The following is a 17,232-nucleotide window of genomic DNA, read 5'->3' on the forward strand; positions in this document are numbered from 1 at the left end:
TGGGTCAGTGGGAAAGATGGTGGGTCTGTCTTTGAGGATATGTAGTTTTGCCAATTCTCTGTCATCTAACCTCTTTCCATTGTCCATGTTGATTGTGTAAACATAAAGAAATATTGTTTAAATACCTGGCCTGAAGTGAGTATCTTTAAATATGTATCTGTCAATTAGCTATTGGTGTAACATACACAGAAGGTATAAAATTACCCTTGTAGGATGAAATTCTAACTAGTGGAAGTTCTTCAGAATAAAATGTTCATCAACAGTAAAGCAAGGAGGACAAAAACTATTTCAAAAATTTAGGCAATCTTCTGAAAAATCCCATGACCACCTTGTGAGAAGACAAATTTCCTGTTTATTTGGATCTTGATTCTAGAAACATACTGGATTTTACAACATGGATAAATGATTCAATTCTAAAAAGCAAAAAAAAAAAAGAGAAAAGAAAAGAAAAAAGAGAATGCATTCTAAATCACAGTTTGAAAGGTGAACATCTATAATCTAGCTTTCAATTACCACTTGGTATGTCTTGACGTTGCTTTAAAGTAAGTGTGCTTAATAGCCATGAGTTTAGGTCATCTGAAGATACTGATCATGGAACTGTCTGATTCCCTGTCTACACCTAGGCCTGGCAGACTTGAGTGACAATTTATCCTGCAACATATGTACTGCTCACTTCTCACCTCTGGACAGAAGATATTTTCTATACTTCTAATCCACTGACAAATTGAAATACTTAATACTAAGGCATGATCTAGTCTTCTACCATGAATGCTCAGACTACAAGCAATGTTTTCCAGTATTTGTTCTATTTGTCATCATTGACACATTATTTAATACTTGGACAGTCAGTGGCATTCATTAAATGCATTTGCATTTGGCTCATATCATGTTCTGCTTAAAGAAACACTTCTCACCTCTGCATCCAGACAGATACCTACATCCCTAAGTATGTGAGGGGAAATTGATTTTCTGCCATGTATCATAAAGTCATCAGAGAGCTATGACATAAAGCAAATATTTACCCCCATAGGGGAGAATGAAGCTCAGTGTTATAATGGGCATCAGCAACATCCATGGTTTAAATTACAGGCTAACAAAAGGTTTGTGAGCACAAAATTAAGTTATTCTGTTTAAAATCAATCATGGAGACTGTTATCTTGCTTATTGCTTTGATTTCCTAGAAAAGATTTAAATGAAGACTTTATGTCCAAGTAGAAAATTTCAAGAGATCTGCTCTTTTTCAGGCCTGTGTGGGCTGGGAGAGTGGGGGTAGATATTTAGGCCATTAATGTAATTAGAGTAAGAAGTGTATTTTTCCAAGAAAAAAATTAAGTCTTTATAAAAAAAGATCCCACAAATCCACTATTATACCATTATCTGAAAAAAAAAAGTAGGAAATAAAAGGCAGAGTACATTTAAAAGGCACTAAATTCATTAATACTAAGGCCCTTCTGAAGATGCCAGGCAGGAAATGTGGATGGAGCTCCTCGGACTCTTCTTGTCAGTGGCATCACAGACTCGGGCTTTTTCCTGTGTCACTTGGCTTCGTGCTGGGTCACGATGCCAGTGCTGAGCAGCTCCTCAATGGCCCTGTCATCGTAGCCGAGGACCTCCCTTAGCACATGCTTCGTGTGCTGCCCGAGCAGGGGAGGAGGACTGGCCTCTGACATCTTGAACTTACTGTATCTCACGGCTGGGCCTGCCCAAGAAGGAGGAAAGCAAGAAGACTGTTAATGACTAACCCTAGGAAATTAATTACCTAAGCAGCCTAGGGTGTTTGCAATGAACGACAAGAATATCAATGTGTGCCAGTTACAGCCTTGGAAATTGCCATTATTCTGGAAATAAATGTATTTTCACAACTGCCTTTTCGTGGCTCAGGTTCACTCAACTATGCAGTGGTCATCTGACCTGCCCATCACCATGCAGTGTGGTTGCATGTATGAGCCTAGCGTGTGCCAGGTCCTATATGGAAGCTGTCATTTCCATCTGAAAGACTTAGAGGGAAGGCGCTCAACTGACTGGACTCCCTGGGCCCAAGAGAACAATGACCACAGATACTGTCTCTCTGAAGAGAAATCTGACCCCAGATGAAGGCAACCCTGAAGTTCACTATTCTGTGTCTACTGTATAGTTCCAAGATTTATTTCAACAGACTAAAGAGGAACTAGACCTTGGTTCAAGACTTTTGAGGGCAGAAGAGGTTGTTATGTGCAAGCTTCACTGTTCTGGAGAATTAGTTTGGATCTCTGCTGTTACCCTTGCTTGCAGAGCCATCATGGATGGATTTACTTGACTCCTGGGAGCTTCATGCTCTAAGACTATAAGCTGGGTATGATGATGTTTACCACACAGACACGGAGTAAGGATTTAATTGAGATAACGGACAGAAAATACTAAGTAAGCATCCCCTAACCAGATCGCACACAACTTGCTGCCACAACATGTCTCTTAAACGTTAGAACAATGTCCTTGAAAGAGGAAAGGACGTTCAGTGCCAGCTATCTGCTAGGTACTAAGTCACTTTAAACAGAGTAACTCAAGCCATACTTTCAACAACTGTTGAAAATGGATTTTTTTTATCCCCATTCTTCATATCATGATTCCAAAACTCTACAGTTTTTCTCAAGGTCACATGGCAAATAATAAGGCCTGGGTGCAAATCCACGGGCCCTAGCACTGCCTCACATTGAAGGCTGTGCACTTTCTGTAACATTAGTGACTCCTGACTTCTCACTCCTCCACAGACAAACTGGACATCAAAGAACGTGTTCAACAAAGCTTTCCTTGGTTGCTTCAGTCAATAAATGGTATGTATATTTTGTCCTCTACTTCTCATTTGATTAGGTTTAAGAGAACAAATTAGATAATAGTCACAAAAAGACCATAAAACAGTACATTTCTATCTCAAACTTTTTTTCTGGCTTTCTCTTGAAGTGAGGAGACTATAGGAAGAACAAATAAAACCAAAGCATGAATGAGTAACAGACCATCTGTCCCTAAAGCAGCAAATGTGCTTTGAGCTTTTTGGAAAATTCCATCAATAAAAATCCTTCTGCGTACACCACTGTTGACAGTCTCCTGGCCTCGTCAAGCAGCACTTCTGTGTGGTACATACCATCCACTACAAACAACTCTCAACTGATGCCTACAGTTTGCTCTTCTGTGAAGCTTAGTGAAATTCATTTTTCCCCTCACGTTTTCTTTTAAACACCCCAGTACGTGACTGTTTTGTCCAGAGATGGTCCCTTTTCTGGAAAGGGAGACACAAGCAAAGCACATGTCAAGAGGTAAGGGCCAAGACTCTGCCAGGAATGCTGGCAATTTGATGTTTTAGGGATTTGATCCTTTTCATTGCTCTCCATTTTTACATTCATTTTAAAAAGTTTTAATCTAAAACTTGTCTTTCTTTTTTTTTTTTTAATTAGAGAATACACATACAATACAACGATTATTGAGGGGCTCTTCCTCAGGTGGCAGCCATGATCTGGCGCAGCGGGAGATACACCAGGAATGGGCAAACCAGGAGTACATTGAGATTATCACCAGTAGCATCAAGAAAATTGCAGATTTTCTCAACTCATTTGGTATGTTTTCTTGTTCAAGACTTGCACACTAAACGAGAAATTGACAGCCCTTGAATGGAATACGCTGCGGCCCGGGTGACAAAGGGGAGACGCTGGCCTGGAAGCCTGCTGAGCTTCCACTGGGAAGTTGCTTGACCGAGCACAGGCCACGTGGGAAAGGCCCCAGCAGACTTCAGCTCCTTCCGCTCTCCTCAAAGAGCAGCAGGGCTTATTCTTGTGTTTCTTTTTTCAAAAGTGCGGCCTTTGGGCTCTGCCATACGTATCTGGGGGCATGATGTGGCTCGTGGGGAGAAGTTCAGGGCAACTCTTGGAAACATTAGGCATTTTACTTTTCCAGTAACATCTTATCAAACTACTTGTCAATGTATTTGATGTGTTCTGAGCCAAAATCCTAGAACTCTTTGTGAAGGTCCTCACCACATCTCTATTTCTTTGTCAGACTCTCTATACACTGCTCATTTCCTCCACACTGAATCTATAAAAAGTCTTTTTCTCCTCAGCACCTTTGGTGGGAGGTAGGGAGGCAGCCTGGCTAAGACAACTCACCAGTTTTTTGTCATCTGGGGGAGGTCAAGGCCAGGCACCCACTTGGCTTAAAGGGACACTTTCAGAGTTTTCTGCTAGTTGGGGTGTGTGTGCCTCATGTCCCCTTAATAAACTCCTCAACTTTATCTGACTGCTGTGATTGTGATGGGCAGACAAGCTACAGATGGGCTCACCTATTCCACAGAAATGCAAGTGTGGGATAATTGTTCTAACATAAAACCTTCAGATATAGCTGTTTGATGCAAGTTCTAACATAAAACCTTCAGACGTAGCTGTTAGATTCAAAGCCTAAGGGGCTTATCAACCCAGGCCCCCATCTTTAGATGGTCAGCTAAGAAATTCATCCTGGGAATCACTTGGTTAATCAGCAGACATTTACCAAGTACTTACTGTGTAGGCATATCATAGTCTAATAAAAGACACAGCATTAAACCAGAAAAAAAAAATAAGTAAAAAACCAACACTTATTAAATAATGATATACTATTTGAATGGAAATGCACTCTGTATCACAACTATAATTACAACAATTTTACAGATGATACTTCATTTACATCTCTGTAATTCAAAAGTCACCAAAGTACAACGTAATTCATTTTGGAAACAATTTTGCTATTAATATATGAGTTCTTAGAGTGTTTCTTTATTATAACATGTTGGAGTCATGGACATTTATTTGGTCTGATTCACATTACATAGAATCATGACTCTTTCATCTGATTTGCCTTAATTGGCTCAATCTATCTCATGATACGGATTTGCACTCAATCACTCTATTGCCTTGTGTTTTGAAAATGTCACTCTTTATGGGGGCAAGACATGATTGCAAGAGGGACTTTACCTAACAATTGCAATCAGTGTAACCTGGCTTATTGTACCCTCAATGAATCCCCAACAATAAAAAAAAAAAAAAAAAGAAATGTATAGCTATATATATTTTCTAATCTGGTAATTCTTACTAACATGATCATTGAGGAGTCAAAAAAAAAAAAAGAAAATAGCATTTTAGTGAAAAATTGTGAGTGCATATCACCTACCTGCTATGTAAGAAGTCAAGATACTTTAGCCCTATTCCTTATATGATACTCTCTGTTATAGAAAGACTACTAGCTACTACCTACCATAAACAAAGCACCAGCTGGCCATAGCAATTCTACCAAACATGGCAATTGGTTTTGCTGTTCACATTTTATTAGTAAGTAAGTACATCAGTTCAGAGATGACCAGTCTAGAGAAGCAGACACAAAGCAGCCAGGGTCCAAATCACGAGGATAGGACTTGTGCTTCGTTATGTGGACACCAGTCACGGAACCAGTTTATTGGAAGGAAGCTTTGACTTGTCTACTATTTAGTGGCTGCACTGGATGCCAGTTGTCCCCCACCAGCTTCTTAGGTTTGCCTGCCTTATTGAAGTTAGGTTTACAAATCTCATCATCTGCTCACTGCTCACACTGAGGGGTTCCTTGAGCACAATCCAGGCAACACATTTCAGAGGAGGAGGAGTGGTCAGTGAGCCAGGTAAGTCCTGTAGTCCAAGCTTCCAGGAAGGAGACGACAGAATCAGAGTTAGTGAAGTCAGCACTCTTCTCCCTTGCTTTAATAGAATCCAGAGCATCCATGACTTTCTGATGGCCTGGTGTAGCACTGCAAATCTTCATAAAAATACCCCAAACAGCCAGTCCATCAGGCTATTGCACAGCTTTTCCAAAATCCCCGGGTTTGGTGTTCCAGTGGACCAAATGAAGCTCTGCAGCAGATTTTGTTTTGCCCACAGGATGCTCAGAACTTCCTCAACTGAACCCCAGTGGAAGTGAAGCTGATTGAACCTGTAAGTGCCTTCAAGGGATCCTCCTTTGAGCCCTGCTTTGTCCTGGGAGTCATCAAACTTCACGTTGAAGGAGTGACCATTGATGATGATCTTTTGAGAAGTCCCTTTTTCACAACAAGCATACAGGAGACTGACACTGTCCTTTGGCAATGGGGAAGTCCTTATGCCAGTGTTCAGGGCCACTGTGCTTCTGCATCCCCCATGATGGGCCATGGTCACGCTGGTGGTGGGGGCAGTGCAGGAATTGTCATTGGTCTAGTGGTGACTGCTTGGACGCCTGCACGGTATGTCCATGGGTCACGATTCACGGGCTTTTACAGCCTCTCACCAACTTCGTGCTCTGGGGAGGCTTTGAGGAGGGGTCCTGGGTGGAAACGCCTGCCAGAATGGAGCCAATGAGGTAGGATGAGAGGGCGCCTGTGTCAAGAATGAGATTGCAATGGGGCAGGGGATGAAAGGCCAGGGTCCAGGTCCCCAGCCTTCTCTGTCCCTAGACCCCACGCCTAGGAGGGGCTGGAGTGTGGCTAGATGCTCCACAGCCCCAGTTGGACCGAGGCGCGCGGCAGCTACTGCTGCTACCATCAGCGCAGTGAACTGAGAGCTAGAACTTGTTTTTCAAAAGACGGTCTCCACTGAGGGAACACAAGCCTCCTGAAGTCATGTGACTTTATCCTGACCGAATGACCTGAAATGAGACTGAAGACTGAACTATAGTCACTTGATTATACCAAGAATCCAGGTTGAGACATTACTGCCCCTGCCAGTAGCGGTGGTAAGTGGTTAGTGGCCGTGTTGTAGCAGTGCAGGGGCCATTTCTTAAGAACATGTGATGTGTCAGCCACTGCACCATCATCTCATAGAATTTTCACAACAATCCTGGTAGGTAGACTATAGTAATATTTGTTTCAAAATTAGGACATTGAAAGGAATGGAGGCTTAAGAGCATTAAAATTAGGGTTAAGTTTAGAAAATGAAAATAATTCGCCCAAGGTCACATACCTAGAAACTGATAGTACCAATTTCAGGTATGTTGAGTTTCAGAACTTAGACTTAAAAAAATTATTAAAGTGAAATTTCTATAACATAAAATTAACCATTTTTAAAGTACATAATTCAGTGGCATTTAGTACATTCACAGTGCTGCACAATCATTAAATAACAGAAGGTGCCAAAAAAATACATTCACATTTTAAGAAAGGAAAGAACTGTATTAACTTTGTGGTACTCAAGACATTTGGCTTCTCCAATTGGAAGAGGTGCTCAACATGATTTGTGTTCACCTTTTCTTATTGGTATATATTACAATTTTAATAGTTTTTTTTTTAATGAGTATATATATTTTTTGCACCCTCTGTAGAGTCATAATTTGGGAGCCTTTGTGTCTGGCTTCTGTCACAAAGCATAATGTTTTTACACAATGTGAAAACTACACCCACATTGTAGTGTCTATACTAAGAACCTGGACTTTTACCCCTCACACCGTGGTCTAAAGAGGGAACTTTTCAGATCCAGCCATATTACAGAGCAGTTCAACTGCATCCTCACTCTTACTATTCACCATACTTTTCCTGGTAGCATTTAGAGCTACACTGAAGACACTACTATCAGTTTAGGGTAAAAGGTATTTAACTCTTTGCATAAAACATCTGAAAGCATTTAGGAAGGAAGAATGGTATTACCTGGCAATTTGTTTAGATTTTCCAAGACAAAGACAAATATATTGCAATGGAGCAAATGAACTGAGGTCAAGATCTCAGACAAAGCTAAGTTCCCAGGAGCCATTTGAGTTCTGTCCTTGCAACGCTATGTTAAAATAAATAATCCTATTTAGCAGGGAACAAAGGGCTCATAAAATACATTTGTTTTGAGAAGTAAAAAATGTTTGACATAATTATTTATATCTAAGGTAAAAAGAATGAATGAATAATCTGAACTTCTATTTTTAAAAAAGATGAACAAGATAAGTCACATGTCCTTAAATTTTTGGCAAAATGATATCTATGTTCTCATATGTTTTCAAACACTTGAAAGCTGTATGAACTTGAGAATTCTTAAGATCCCAGAGCCTCTGTCTATACATTTCTAAAATGAGGTTGACAATACCCATGAAGGTTGGTTTGATCACTGACTTAATATAATAAGGTTAATATTTAAGATCAATAATAATCTAAGAAATGTATATGAAGAGATGACAACAAGATACAGTTTTGTTTATAAAACTATCAGAACACAGAACGTGTGGGCAGTTTTGTTTGTTTTTAAGAAGTGTGTGTCTGGAAGGAGTATATAATAAATTGGTGCAAACCTTCTGGAGGAAAATTTGTGAACTAAATATCAAGAGTTTTGAAAGTCTTCACATATTTGGATGGAGATATGCTACGTTATAATTTTTTCCCTATGGAAATAATCAGGAATGTTGACAAATTTTATAGGCAAGAATCTATATAGACTTTTAAATCTGATCAATATTACTCTTAACATCTCTCAATTTTCTACACAGCTTTCTAACCTATAGACTATAAAAGTTCCTTGTGTAGGACTTTGGACTTTTTTTTTTTTTTTTTTTGGCAGGGGCTGGGTTTGAACCTGTGACCTCCAGTATATGGGGCCGGTGCCCTTTGAGCCAAAGGCGCTGCCCTGACTTTTTTTTTTTTTTTTTTTAACATGAATTTTCCATATGCTTCCAAAGGCTAATCTATAAGGTTAGGACTAGGTGTTTGCTGTTCATTACTTCATATACCACCACGTAGGCCTATCTTCAAGTTCTCTTTTCCAAATAAAGAGGTCAAATAGTTACAACATTGAAAAAAATTAGAAAAATATGTCCCAAACTCAGACCCTGGTTAAATAAATTATGGTGCATTCAAATGATGACAAACTATATTGTAATTTCAAGTCGTAATTTTTGGTTTTGAGCACATGTATTGCTTTCACGCTCTCCTAAAACCCCATTGAATAACAAGAATAAAAATTAAGTAAACAAAAGCTTTACATGAATGAATAGAACAGGAGGAGCATCACTACTGCATGAGATATTTCTGACACATTTATGAACTACAGGGATGGGATCATGTTAATTGGAAAGGAGGTAAAGAAAGCTGATTCTAGAATATTCTATAAGAAAATCGAGACCAGGTGGGGCAATTCACCCCCTCTGTCCAAAAAAGTCTCTGATCTTAAAATCAGTAGTTATGAGAGACACAGAGTAGGGAATAGAAATAGAATCGAACATAAAAGGAATGAATGTCTTGATATAGAATAACTGGTCCAGTTTGTATCTGCTATAACCTTCAAGCACTTTGTAAGAGGAGAACAAACAGCCAGAACTTAACTATACATGAAACATCAACCAGTTCTTTTTAAGAGACATTCAAGTGGCTCGGTGCCCATACCTCAGTGGTGAGAGTGCTGGCCACATACTCCGGGGCTGGGCACTGCCCTGCTAAACAATAATGACAACTACAACAAAAATATAGCTGGGTATTGTGGCAGGCACCTGTAGTCCCAGCTACTTGGGAGGCTGAGGCAAGAGAATCGCTTAAGCCCAAGAGTTTGAGGCTGCTGTGAGCTGTGACGCCACTCTACCAAGGGCGACATAGTGAGATTCTGTCTCAAAAAAAAAGACATTCAAGAAAGCTGCACAGGGGAACTTAAATGCTGTTATGTGGATTCTGGTGTCCCAGTGCAAGGCCTTTCTGACTCTTATATTCAAGGGGCCCATAGCCTGTCTGTGGCTCCATGTCCACATCAGAACCACTCCTTCTAAAGTAAAGCTTGTCAGTTAAGCTATATTGAGCCAAGAAGAGTTCCCATTCAGGATAGATCCAATAAGTGGAAAACATCCTCAACAACAAATAAAATCAACGCTGGGCATTCAGATCACTTTTAGTATAAAAGAATTATCAACCAAAGATCACCAGAAATGGAACCACATAAAAGAGGAAAAAAATGGAAAAAATGAAGATAACTCAGAACAGAACAAGAACAGAATGCTATGCAAAAGACACAATTGAAACAAGATTTAACATTTAAATTTTTTCAATATTGTCTAAATTAGGACTTTAGAAAATAAAGATATCCTCAAGAATGTATGGAGAAAAATACAGTAACACATGAGAAAGAAGCTAAGAGGTCTTGTGAAACAGACAAGACTCCCTTGCAAAAGGGAAGTCTAAGAAAAGCAAAAGGAGTAGAGATGGAGAAAATTTTCCACAAATAATAATGAGGACTGAAAAGAAAGCATGACCAAAAGAATAAACTGAGAATCCAACACAATAAATTTTAAAAAGATTTACATCTTGACATTTTCATACAAAATTTCAGAATATCAGCATTAAAAAGGTCTGAGATGCTTCCTGGGAGTGGAGGAGGGATGAACACTTTAGGGTTAGGCACTGGAGCAGAAGTTGAAGCAGAGATGAGTTGTCTAGCAAATAAAATTAGACTGCACCAAACTAGTTTCTACTGAAAAGTGGAAGTGGAGCTTACTTGCAACTTTCTAAAGGGAAATGTTATTAAACCTAGAATCATATGGCCAGTCAAATGGTTAATCAAATATATCACACTTAGAAAATTTCAAAGACCAAGGAAATTGTACTGAGCAAATTTCTTGATGATGCCTCCAGTAAAATGTAGGAATGAATGAAAAAAAAGAAAGAAGGAAAGGAGAGAGAGAGTAAGGAAGGAAGAAAATTGTGGTACATAGTAAAGGCCTACCAAGGAGTGCAGGGAGGGAAGGGAGGTCTTACTAGGGAAAAGTCTCACTCACCTCAGACATGGAGAATCAGTAAGGCAGAGACTGAGGAGGAGGATAGAGTCCTGAAAAAGGAAGTTTCAGAAGACAAAAAGAACCTTAATTGTATAACTAGTATAAACTAAAAGTTTTGAAAAAGATAATAATGAGAAAAGGTTATATTATGTAAGAAAAAAATTAGAAACACTAGAAAAAAATTTGCATGAGAAAATCAGGATCCAAATACGAAGCAAATCAAAAAATGTGGCAAGATTTTAAGTAATTGATGGAATATAAATAAGGAAAATTCACTTAACCTTGAAGTTAAGAACATTCATTTGAGGAGAACATATTAGCTTGTGTATCTTCTTCAAACAGCACTTAGCATTGAATTGTTTATTTAGTTACCTGCACCCTCTATAGGCACAGGAACATTGCCAATCATGTTTGCTGATGGGTTCAATGTATTTCATGGTCCCTATAAAATGAAGAAAATAATGGGTAGCATTCGTACTTAGACTGATAGTGGACGGAGTTTTTTATTTCATTATAATTGGACTTTTTTTTTTAAAGGAATTCAAATTGCTTTAATATGTATAAAACAGATGAAGTAATTTTTATAATATAATGCATGAAATTTTTATTGTTTAGTTTATTGCTAAACTTGCTTTGCCTCCTGTGCTTCCACCACCAACACTTTCCTATCCATCTCTTCCTGCAATTACATGGAGAGTTTTCTTTCCTTCTTTTTTTTTTTTAATTTCAAATTAATATGAAGGTACAATTTTTAGGTTACATTGTTCTCACTTCCAGGGTAAAGTTCCATTTGTAGAAGAGCCCCTCACTCCACAATTGGATTTTTCAATTTACATAAGATAGAATATTATGACTCTTATTTACATATCAGAAAACTGATGCTTTTTTTTTTTTTTTGTGATTTTTGGCCGGGGCTGGGTTTGAACCCGCCACCTCCGGCATATGGGACCGGCGCCCTACTCCTTGAGCCACAGGCGCCACCCATGCTTTTCTTAATTAATGCTTTTTAAAGGTTTAATTAACTTGTCTAAGATTACTCAGGTAATAAGTGATAGCATTGTTATAAGAATTCCTGATGATGGCGGATGGGATGGACGTGTAGCCCACCTCTCCTAAGTCATCAGGTGAGAGGAAAAGGGGTCTGGACCTTTCCCACGCATGGACTATAGGTGTGGATGGACAGCTGGAGATGCTCAGCAAATTGGCAGATTGCTATATATGAGGGGTATTTTAAAACCACGGACTCTGTTGTAGAGATTTTTCCCTGCTTGGCTGTGCTGGCCGGCAGGCCCCTCCCTTACGGAGGACAGCAGCTTGCAATTACTGGCAAAACCCAATTGACGAAAATTTATTCCTGAGCTGAGGATGGCACCCGAAAGGAGAGCCACTCAAAACCATGGGAAGCTGGGCAACCCAATGGAAAATTGAAGGGAAGGGATCCCACCCAGGAAACAGACATTTTGAACTATCCAAAATGGCGGACGCCTTCTCTCAGAACAACTGGAGTGATTAAACAGACCGGAGCATTCCTGGTGGGAAATGTGGGAGGGGGCTGGCAGTTCAGGCTGCGTGGTGAACTGGTGGGTGGCTGAACTCAAAAGTCCCAATTCAAAAGGGAGACTATGAACCACAAAACTGAGAATAAGGTCCCCGAGTGGGAACCGGCTGCAGCTGCAGGACCATTCAGCAGCCGTGTGGCGGTGCGAGCCGGCAGCAACCAACACCCTTCCCCACAGCCGATTGCAGTCACCAGTTTGCAGGAGAACGTGGGAGCAGAGTGGAAAGATTTGTGAAGCATGGACTCCTGCACTCAGTTGGGTGGTTGGATAGGAGTGCCGTCTAGAACAGAGCAGCAGAGGCTGCATAATAGTTAGGTGCCAAACTTTTACAGAAACTCCAAAATGGCAATTGGCCAGGTAGGGTGGTTACTGTGATAACAGTATAAACTGTGAATCAGGTATAAGCCTGAGAACCACTCACAGCACCACCTGGGGTTCAGAAAGTACATTGCATTACAAATATATTCCTATGAAAGTTGATCCCTACATCATACATATAGATGTATATTTCTACATATATACAAGAACAATATTTTTGTGGTTGGTGCCTTTTTTTTTTCTTTTCTCTCTCTCTCTTTTTTTTTTTGTTCTGCTTTTCCTCACCATTTTCTTGGAGGAGCTATTGTTAATTTTTTATCATTTTTTATAGATTTTTTTTATTTCTATTTTTTCTATTTTTAATTTCTCCTTTCCTCTTTTTTAACTTTTTTATGAACACCGCTTTTTTTATTTTTTTTGCAATTATTTTATGATTATCACTATTTTTATTGTAGTTGTTCTTGTCGTGGGTGTTGTCTGTATGTCTATGTGTCTCTGTCTGTTTGTGCATCTATGGGCTCGTGTGTCTGGTAGCCTTTGTATCTGTTTGTTTGCTCATTTGGTCTCAATGAACTTGGTGTTATGACCTGCAATTCTGAGCTCCCAGCACTCCCCTCCACTCTCACTCTGAGGTCTGGAGGCCTGTCCATCAAGAGTCCGGATTCTTGGGTGATTTCTTGAGAGGTGTGGACAGGACCTGGACTGCAGTTGGACAGTGCTGGTTCTGCAGCATGGGAGTGAGGAGACGATGGTCTGCTGAGAGGGAATCACACCGGAGCAGCAGTGCCCCAAGGTGCAGAGCAGCAGCTGTCTTTTGCAACAACAAGGCCCACCCCTGGATTTCCTGAAGCCACTCCCCCTATCTACCTGGGCAACCAGAGGAGGCTAGGTATCTTCTCAGATGGCAACCACCATGGAATAGATCTGGGACTGAAACACAGGCCCCGTGAGTAAAGGGTTTGACTGAGGCGGTACTAGCCTCGGTGGAAGGTGGGACTAGAAAATGCGCACACAGAGCCGGGAACCTCCCAGGGTGGGGCTGACCCAGAGGACCGATTTACTGAGCCTAAGTTGCACCCAGCCCTCAGGGGATCATCAGCCTATAGACAAAGGAGGACAGGAGGCTAGAGCTGAAAGCTAACTGTGCTGCGAATACAAACCTGCAGGTTTGTATTGTAAAGACAGGGCCTTAGGCACAGGTTCTGGGAACTCAAATCAGCCCCTCTTCTGCAGAGGAATTTAGCAGGGACAGAAACAAACTCCAACAGGGCTGTTCTGTTCTGCCAGTAACATCAATCAAGGGTGGGGCTGGAACTGAGTGAACACCCCCCAGCCTCCATCAAGTGCCTGAGGTTGACAGGCCTCACCACCCCCTGCTGGATAGAGGCAAAGAGCAGTGGCCTAGCTGAGGAGATACAGACTTCCTTCTGATTTAGGCAGGTTCAAACCTCTGGAGTATCTACTCACTGGAGACAACTGACTGGGTCACAGCCCTGTGGGGCTAGCAGTGACTGGGTGTGACAGAACTGCAAGCTGGTGAAGGAGGCATCAACCTTCCCAGACTAATCTATTTGCTGGGTGGGTCCTCCTGACTTCACGGAGCACTGGAGCAAGTCATATTTGAGATGTCACCAGACCCCTGCATTCCAGTTGCCAGAGACCTTTGAAACTCTCCCACCTGAGACAGGTGCTGACTGAATTGATTTGGACCTTTTGATCTGAGCCAATTGCCTGAGGACTATTCAAGTGGTGCCCTGGGTGTGTGGTTGTAGGAAGGTTTGATTTTCCTTTTTCAATTGTTGCCTGTGGGGGCAGGGTGAATTAATTCCTGGTATTTCTCCACAGCTGATACTTCAGCCCAGAGTAACTGTTTCACTAGGGGTGAACAGAGACCAGCTGAAAACAAGACAGAAACACTTAGTTTCACCACATCAAATAGGTCCCCAACATCTCAGGCTGTAGCACTGCACAGGTCCTTGACAAGGCTCCAGGGGAAAAATCAAACGGTGTAAAGTAATCATGGGGTGCAAGCAGCAGAAAAACTCTGGTAACATGAATAACCAGAACAGATCAACCCCCCCCCCCATGGAAAGATATGGCAGATGTAACTGAAGATCCATTCATAAACAGCTGGCTGAGATGTCAGAAATCGAATTCAGAATTTGGATTGCAAACAAGATTAACAGAAAGGAGGAAAATTTGGAATTAGAAATCCGAAGAGGAATTCAAAACTCAGAATTAGAAATTGGAGGAGAAATTCAAAAATTGTGTCCAGAATTTAATGAATTTAAAGACAAAACCACCAAAGATTTTGATGCACTGAAGCAAGAATTTGCAGCCCTCAAAGATCTGAAAAACACAGTAGAATCCCTCAGTAACAGAATAGAGCAAGCAGAAGAAAGGATTTCTGACATTGAAGACAAGGTGTTTGAATGCTCCTAAACCATCAAAGAAGAAGAGAAATGGAGACCAAAAATGGATCATTATCTCAGAGGGCTCTGGGATAATTCAAAGAAGGCTAATATCTGCCTCATTGGAATCCCTGAAAGTGATGAAGTGGCCTCACAAGGCACAGAGGCCCTTCTCCATTAAATTATAAAGAAAATTTTCCAGATATGTCAAGAGATTCTGAAATCCAGATAGCAGACAGTTTCAGAACCCCAGCATGACTCAATCCAAATAAGACATCCCCCAGACATATCATAATTAACTTCACTAGTGTCAATATGAAGGAGAAAATTCTGAAAGCAGCTACATGCAAGAAATCTATTACCTAGAAAGGGAAGAATATTAGAATGACTGCAGATCTCTCTGCTGAAACCTTTCAAGCCAGAAGAGGGTGGTCATTGACTTTTAATCTCCTAAAGCAAAATAACTTTCAACCCCAGATCCTGTATCCAGCTAAACTATGTTTCATTTATGATAAAGAAATTAAATACTTTAATGACATTCATATGTTGAAGAAATTTGCTATAACCAAACCAGTTCTCCAGGATATTCTCAGACCTATCCTCGATAATGACCAGCCCAATCCTCTACCCACAAAAATAAACTCACTAAGAAACTTCTGATCAAACTCTCACTTCCACAATGGAGACAGGATTAAAATTGGCCCCTGTACTTTCAAAAAACTACATACCCAAAATTTTACGAGACCTATCAATATTCTTCATTCATGTGAACGGCTTAAACTGTCCTCTAAAGAGGCACAGGTTAGCTGACTGGATACAAAAACTCAGACCAAGTATTTGCTGGATACAAGAGTCACATCTTACCTTAAAAGACAAATACAGACTCAGGGTAAAAGGATGTTTGTCCATATTTCAGGCAAATGGTAATCAGAAAAAGCAGGTGTTGCAATTCTATTTGCTGACAGAATAGGCTTTAAACCAAAAAAAGTAAAGAAAGATAAGAATGGTCACTACATATTTGTTAAGGGTAATACTCAATATGATGAGATTTCAATTATGAATATTTATGCACCCAACCAGAATGCACCTCAATTTATAAGAGAAACTCTAACAGACATGAGCAACTTGATTTCCTGCAGCTCCATAATAGTTGGAGATTTCAACACTCCTTCAGCAGTGCTGGATAGGTCCTCCAATAAGAAGCTGAGCAAAGAAATTTTAGATTTAAACCTAACCATCCAACATTTGGATTTAGCAGACATCAGCAGAACATTTCATCCCAACAAAACTAAATACACATACTTCTCATCAGCCCATGGAAGATACTCTAAAATCGGTCACATCTTAGGTAACAATTCTAACCTCAGTAAATTTAAAGGAATAGACATTATTCCTTGCATCTTCTCAGCCCACCATGGAATAAAAGTTGAACTCAGTAACAACAGGAATCTGAATACTCATACAAAAACATGGAAGTTAAATAAACTTATGCTGAATGATAGCTGGGTCAGAGACGAGATTAAGAAAAAAATGCCAAATTTTTGGAACAAAATGACAATGAAGACACGAATTATCAGAACCTCTGGGATACCGCAAAGGCAGTTCTAAGAGGGAAATTTATAGCACTGCAAGCCTTCCTCAAGAGAACGGAAAGAGAGGAAGTTAACTTAATGGGACAACTCAAGCAACTGGAAAAGGAAGAACATTACAACCCCAAACCCACTAGAAGAAAAGAAATAACCAAAATTAGAGCAGAATTCAATGAAATTGAAAACAAAAGTATTATACAACAGATCAATAAATCAAAAAGTTGGTTTTTTGAAAAGGTCAATAACATAGATAAACCTTTGGCTAACCTAACCAGGAAAAAAAGAGTAAAATCTCTAATCTCATCAATCAGAAATGACAAAGATTAAACAATAACAGACTCCTCAGAAATTCAAAAAATCCTGAATGAATATTACAAGAAACTTTATTCTCAGAAATATGAAAATGTGAAGGAAATTGACCAATACTTGGAAGCACATCACCTTCCAAGACTTAGCCAGAATCAAGTGGAAATGTTGAAAATGCCACTACCACGCTCCGAAATAGCATCAACCATACGAGATCTCCCTAAAAAGAAAAGCCCAGGACCACATGGCTTCACGTCAGAATTCTACCAAATCTTTAAAGAACTAGTACCTATATTACTCAACCTGTTCCAAAAGGTAGAA

General features: G+C 40.1%; 1 protein-coding gene and 1 pseudogene across 2 annotated transcripts in view; both read right to left on the reverse strand.

Moving 5' to 3' along the window:
• Positions 1-304: 304 nt before the first annotated feature.
• Positions 305-17,232, reverse strand: part of SUGCT (succinyl-CoA:glutarate-CoA transferase) — a 966,251-nt gene continuing 949,323 nt past the window's right edge. For both annotated transcript variants that reach the window (XM_053609716.1, XM_053609717.1), the window contains exon 14: positions 305-1,699. In XM_053609716.1, coding sequence (XP_053465691.1) covers positions 1,536-1,699 — 164 coding nt within the window. In that variant the 3' untranslated portion in view covers positions 305-1,535. The remainder of the gene's footprint in view (positions 1,700-17,232) is intronic.
• Positions 5,449-6,237, reverse strand: LOC128598877 (carbonic anhydrase 2-like; annotated as a pseudogene).

Source organism: Nycticebus coucang, chromosome 11, assembly GCF_027406575.1.
Source record: "Nycticebus coucang isolate mNycCou1 chromosome 11, mNycCou1.pri, whole genome shotgun sequence".
Taxonomy (NCBI): Eukaryota; Metazoa; Chordata; class Mammalia; order Primates; family Lorisidae; genus Nycticebus; species Nycticebus coucang.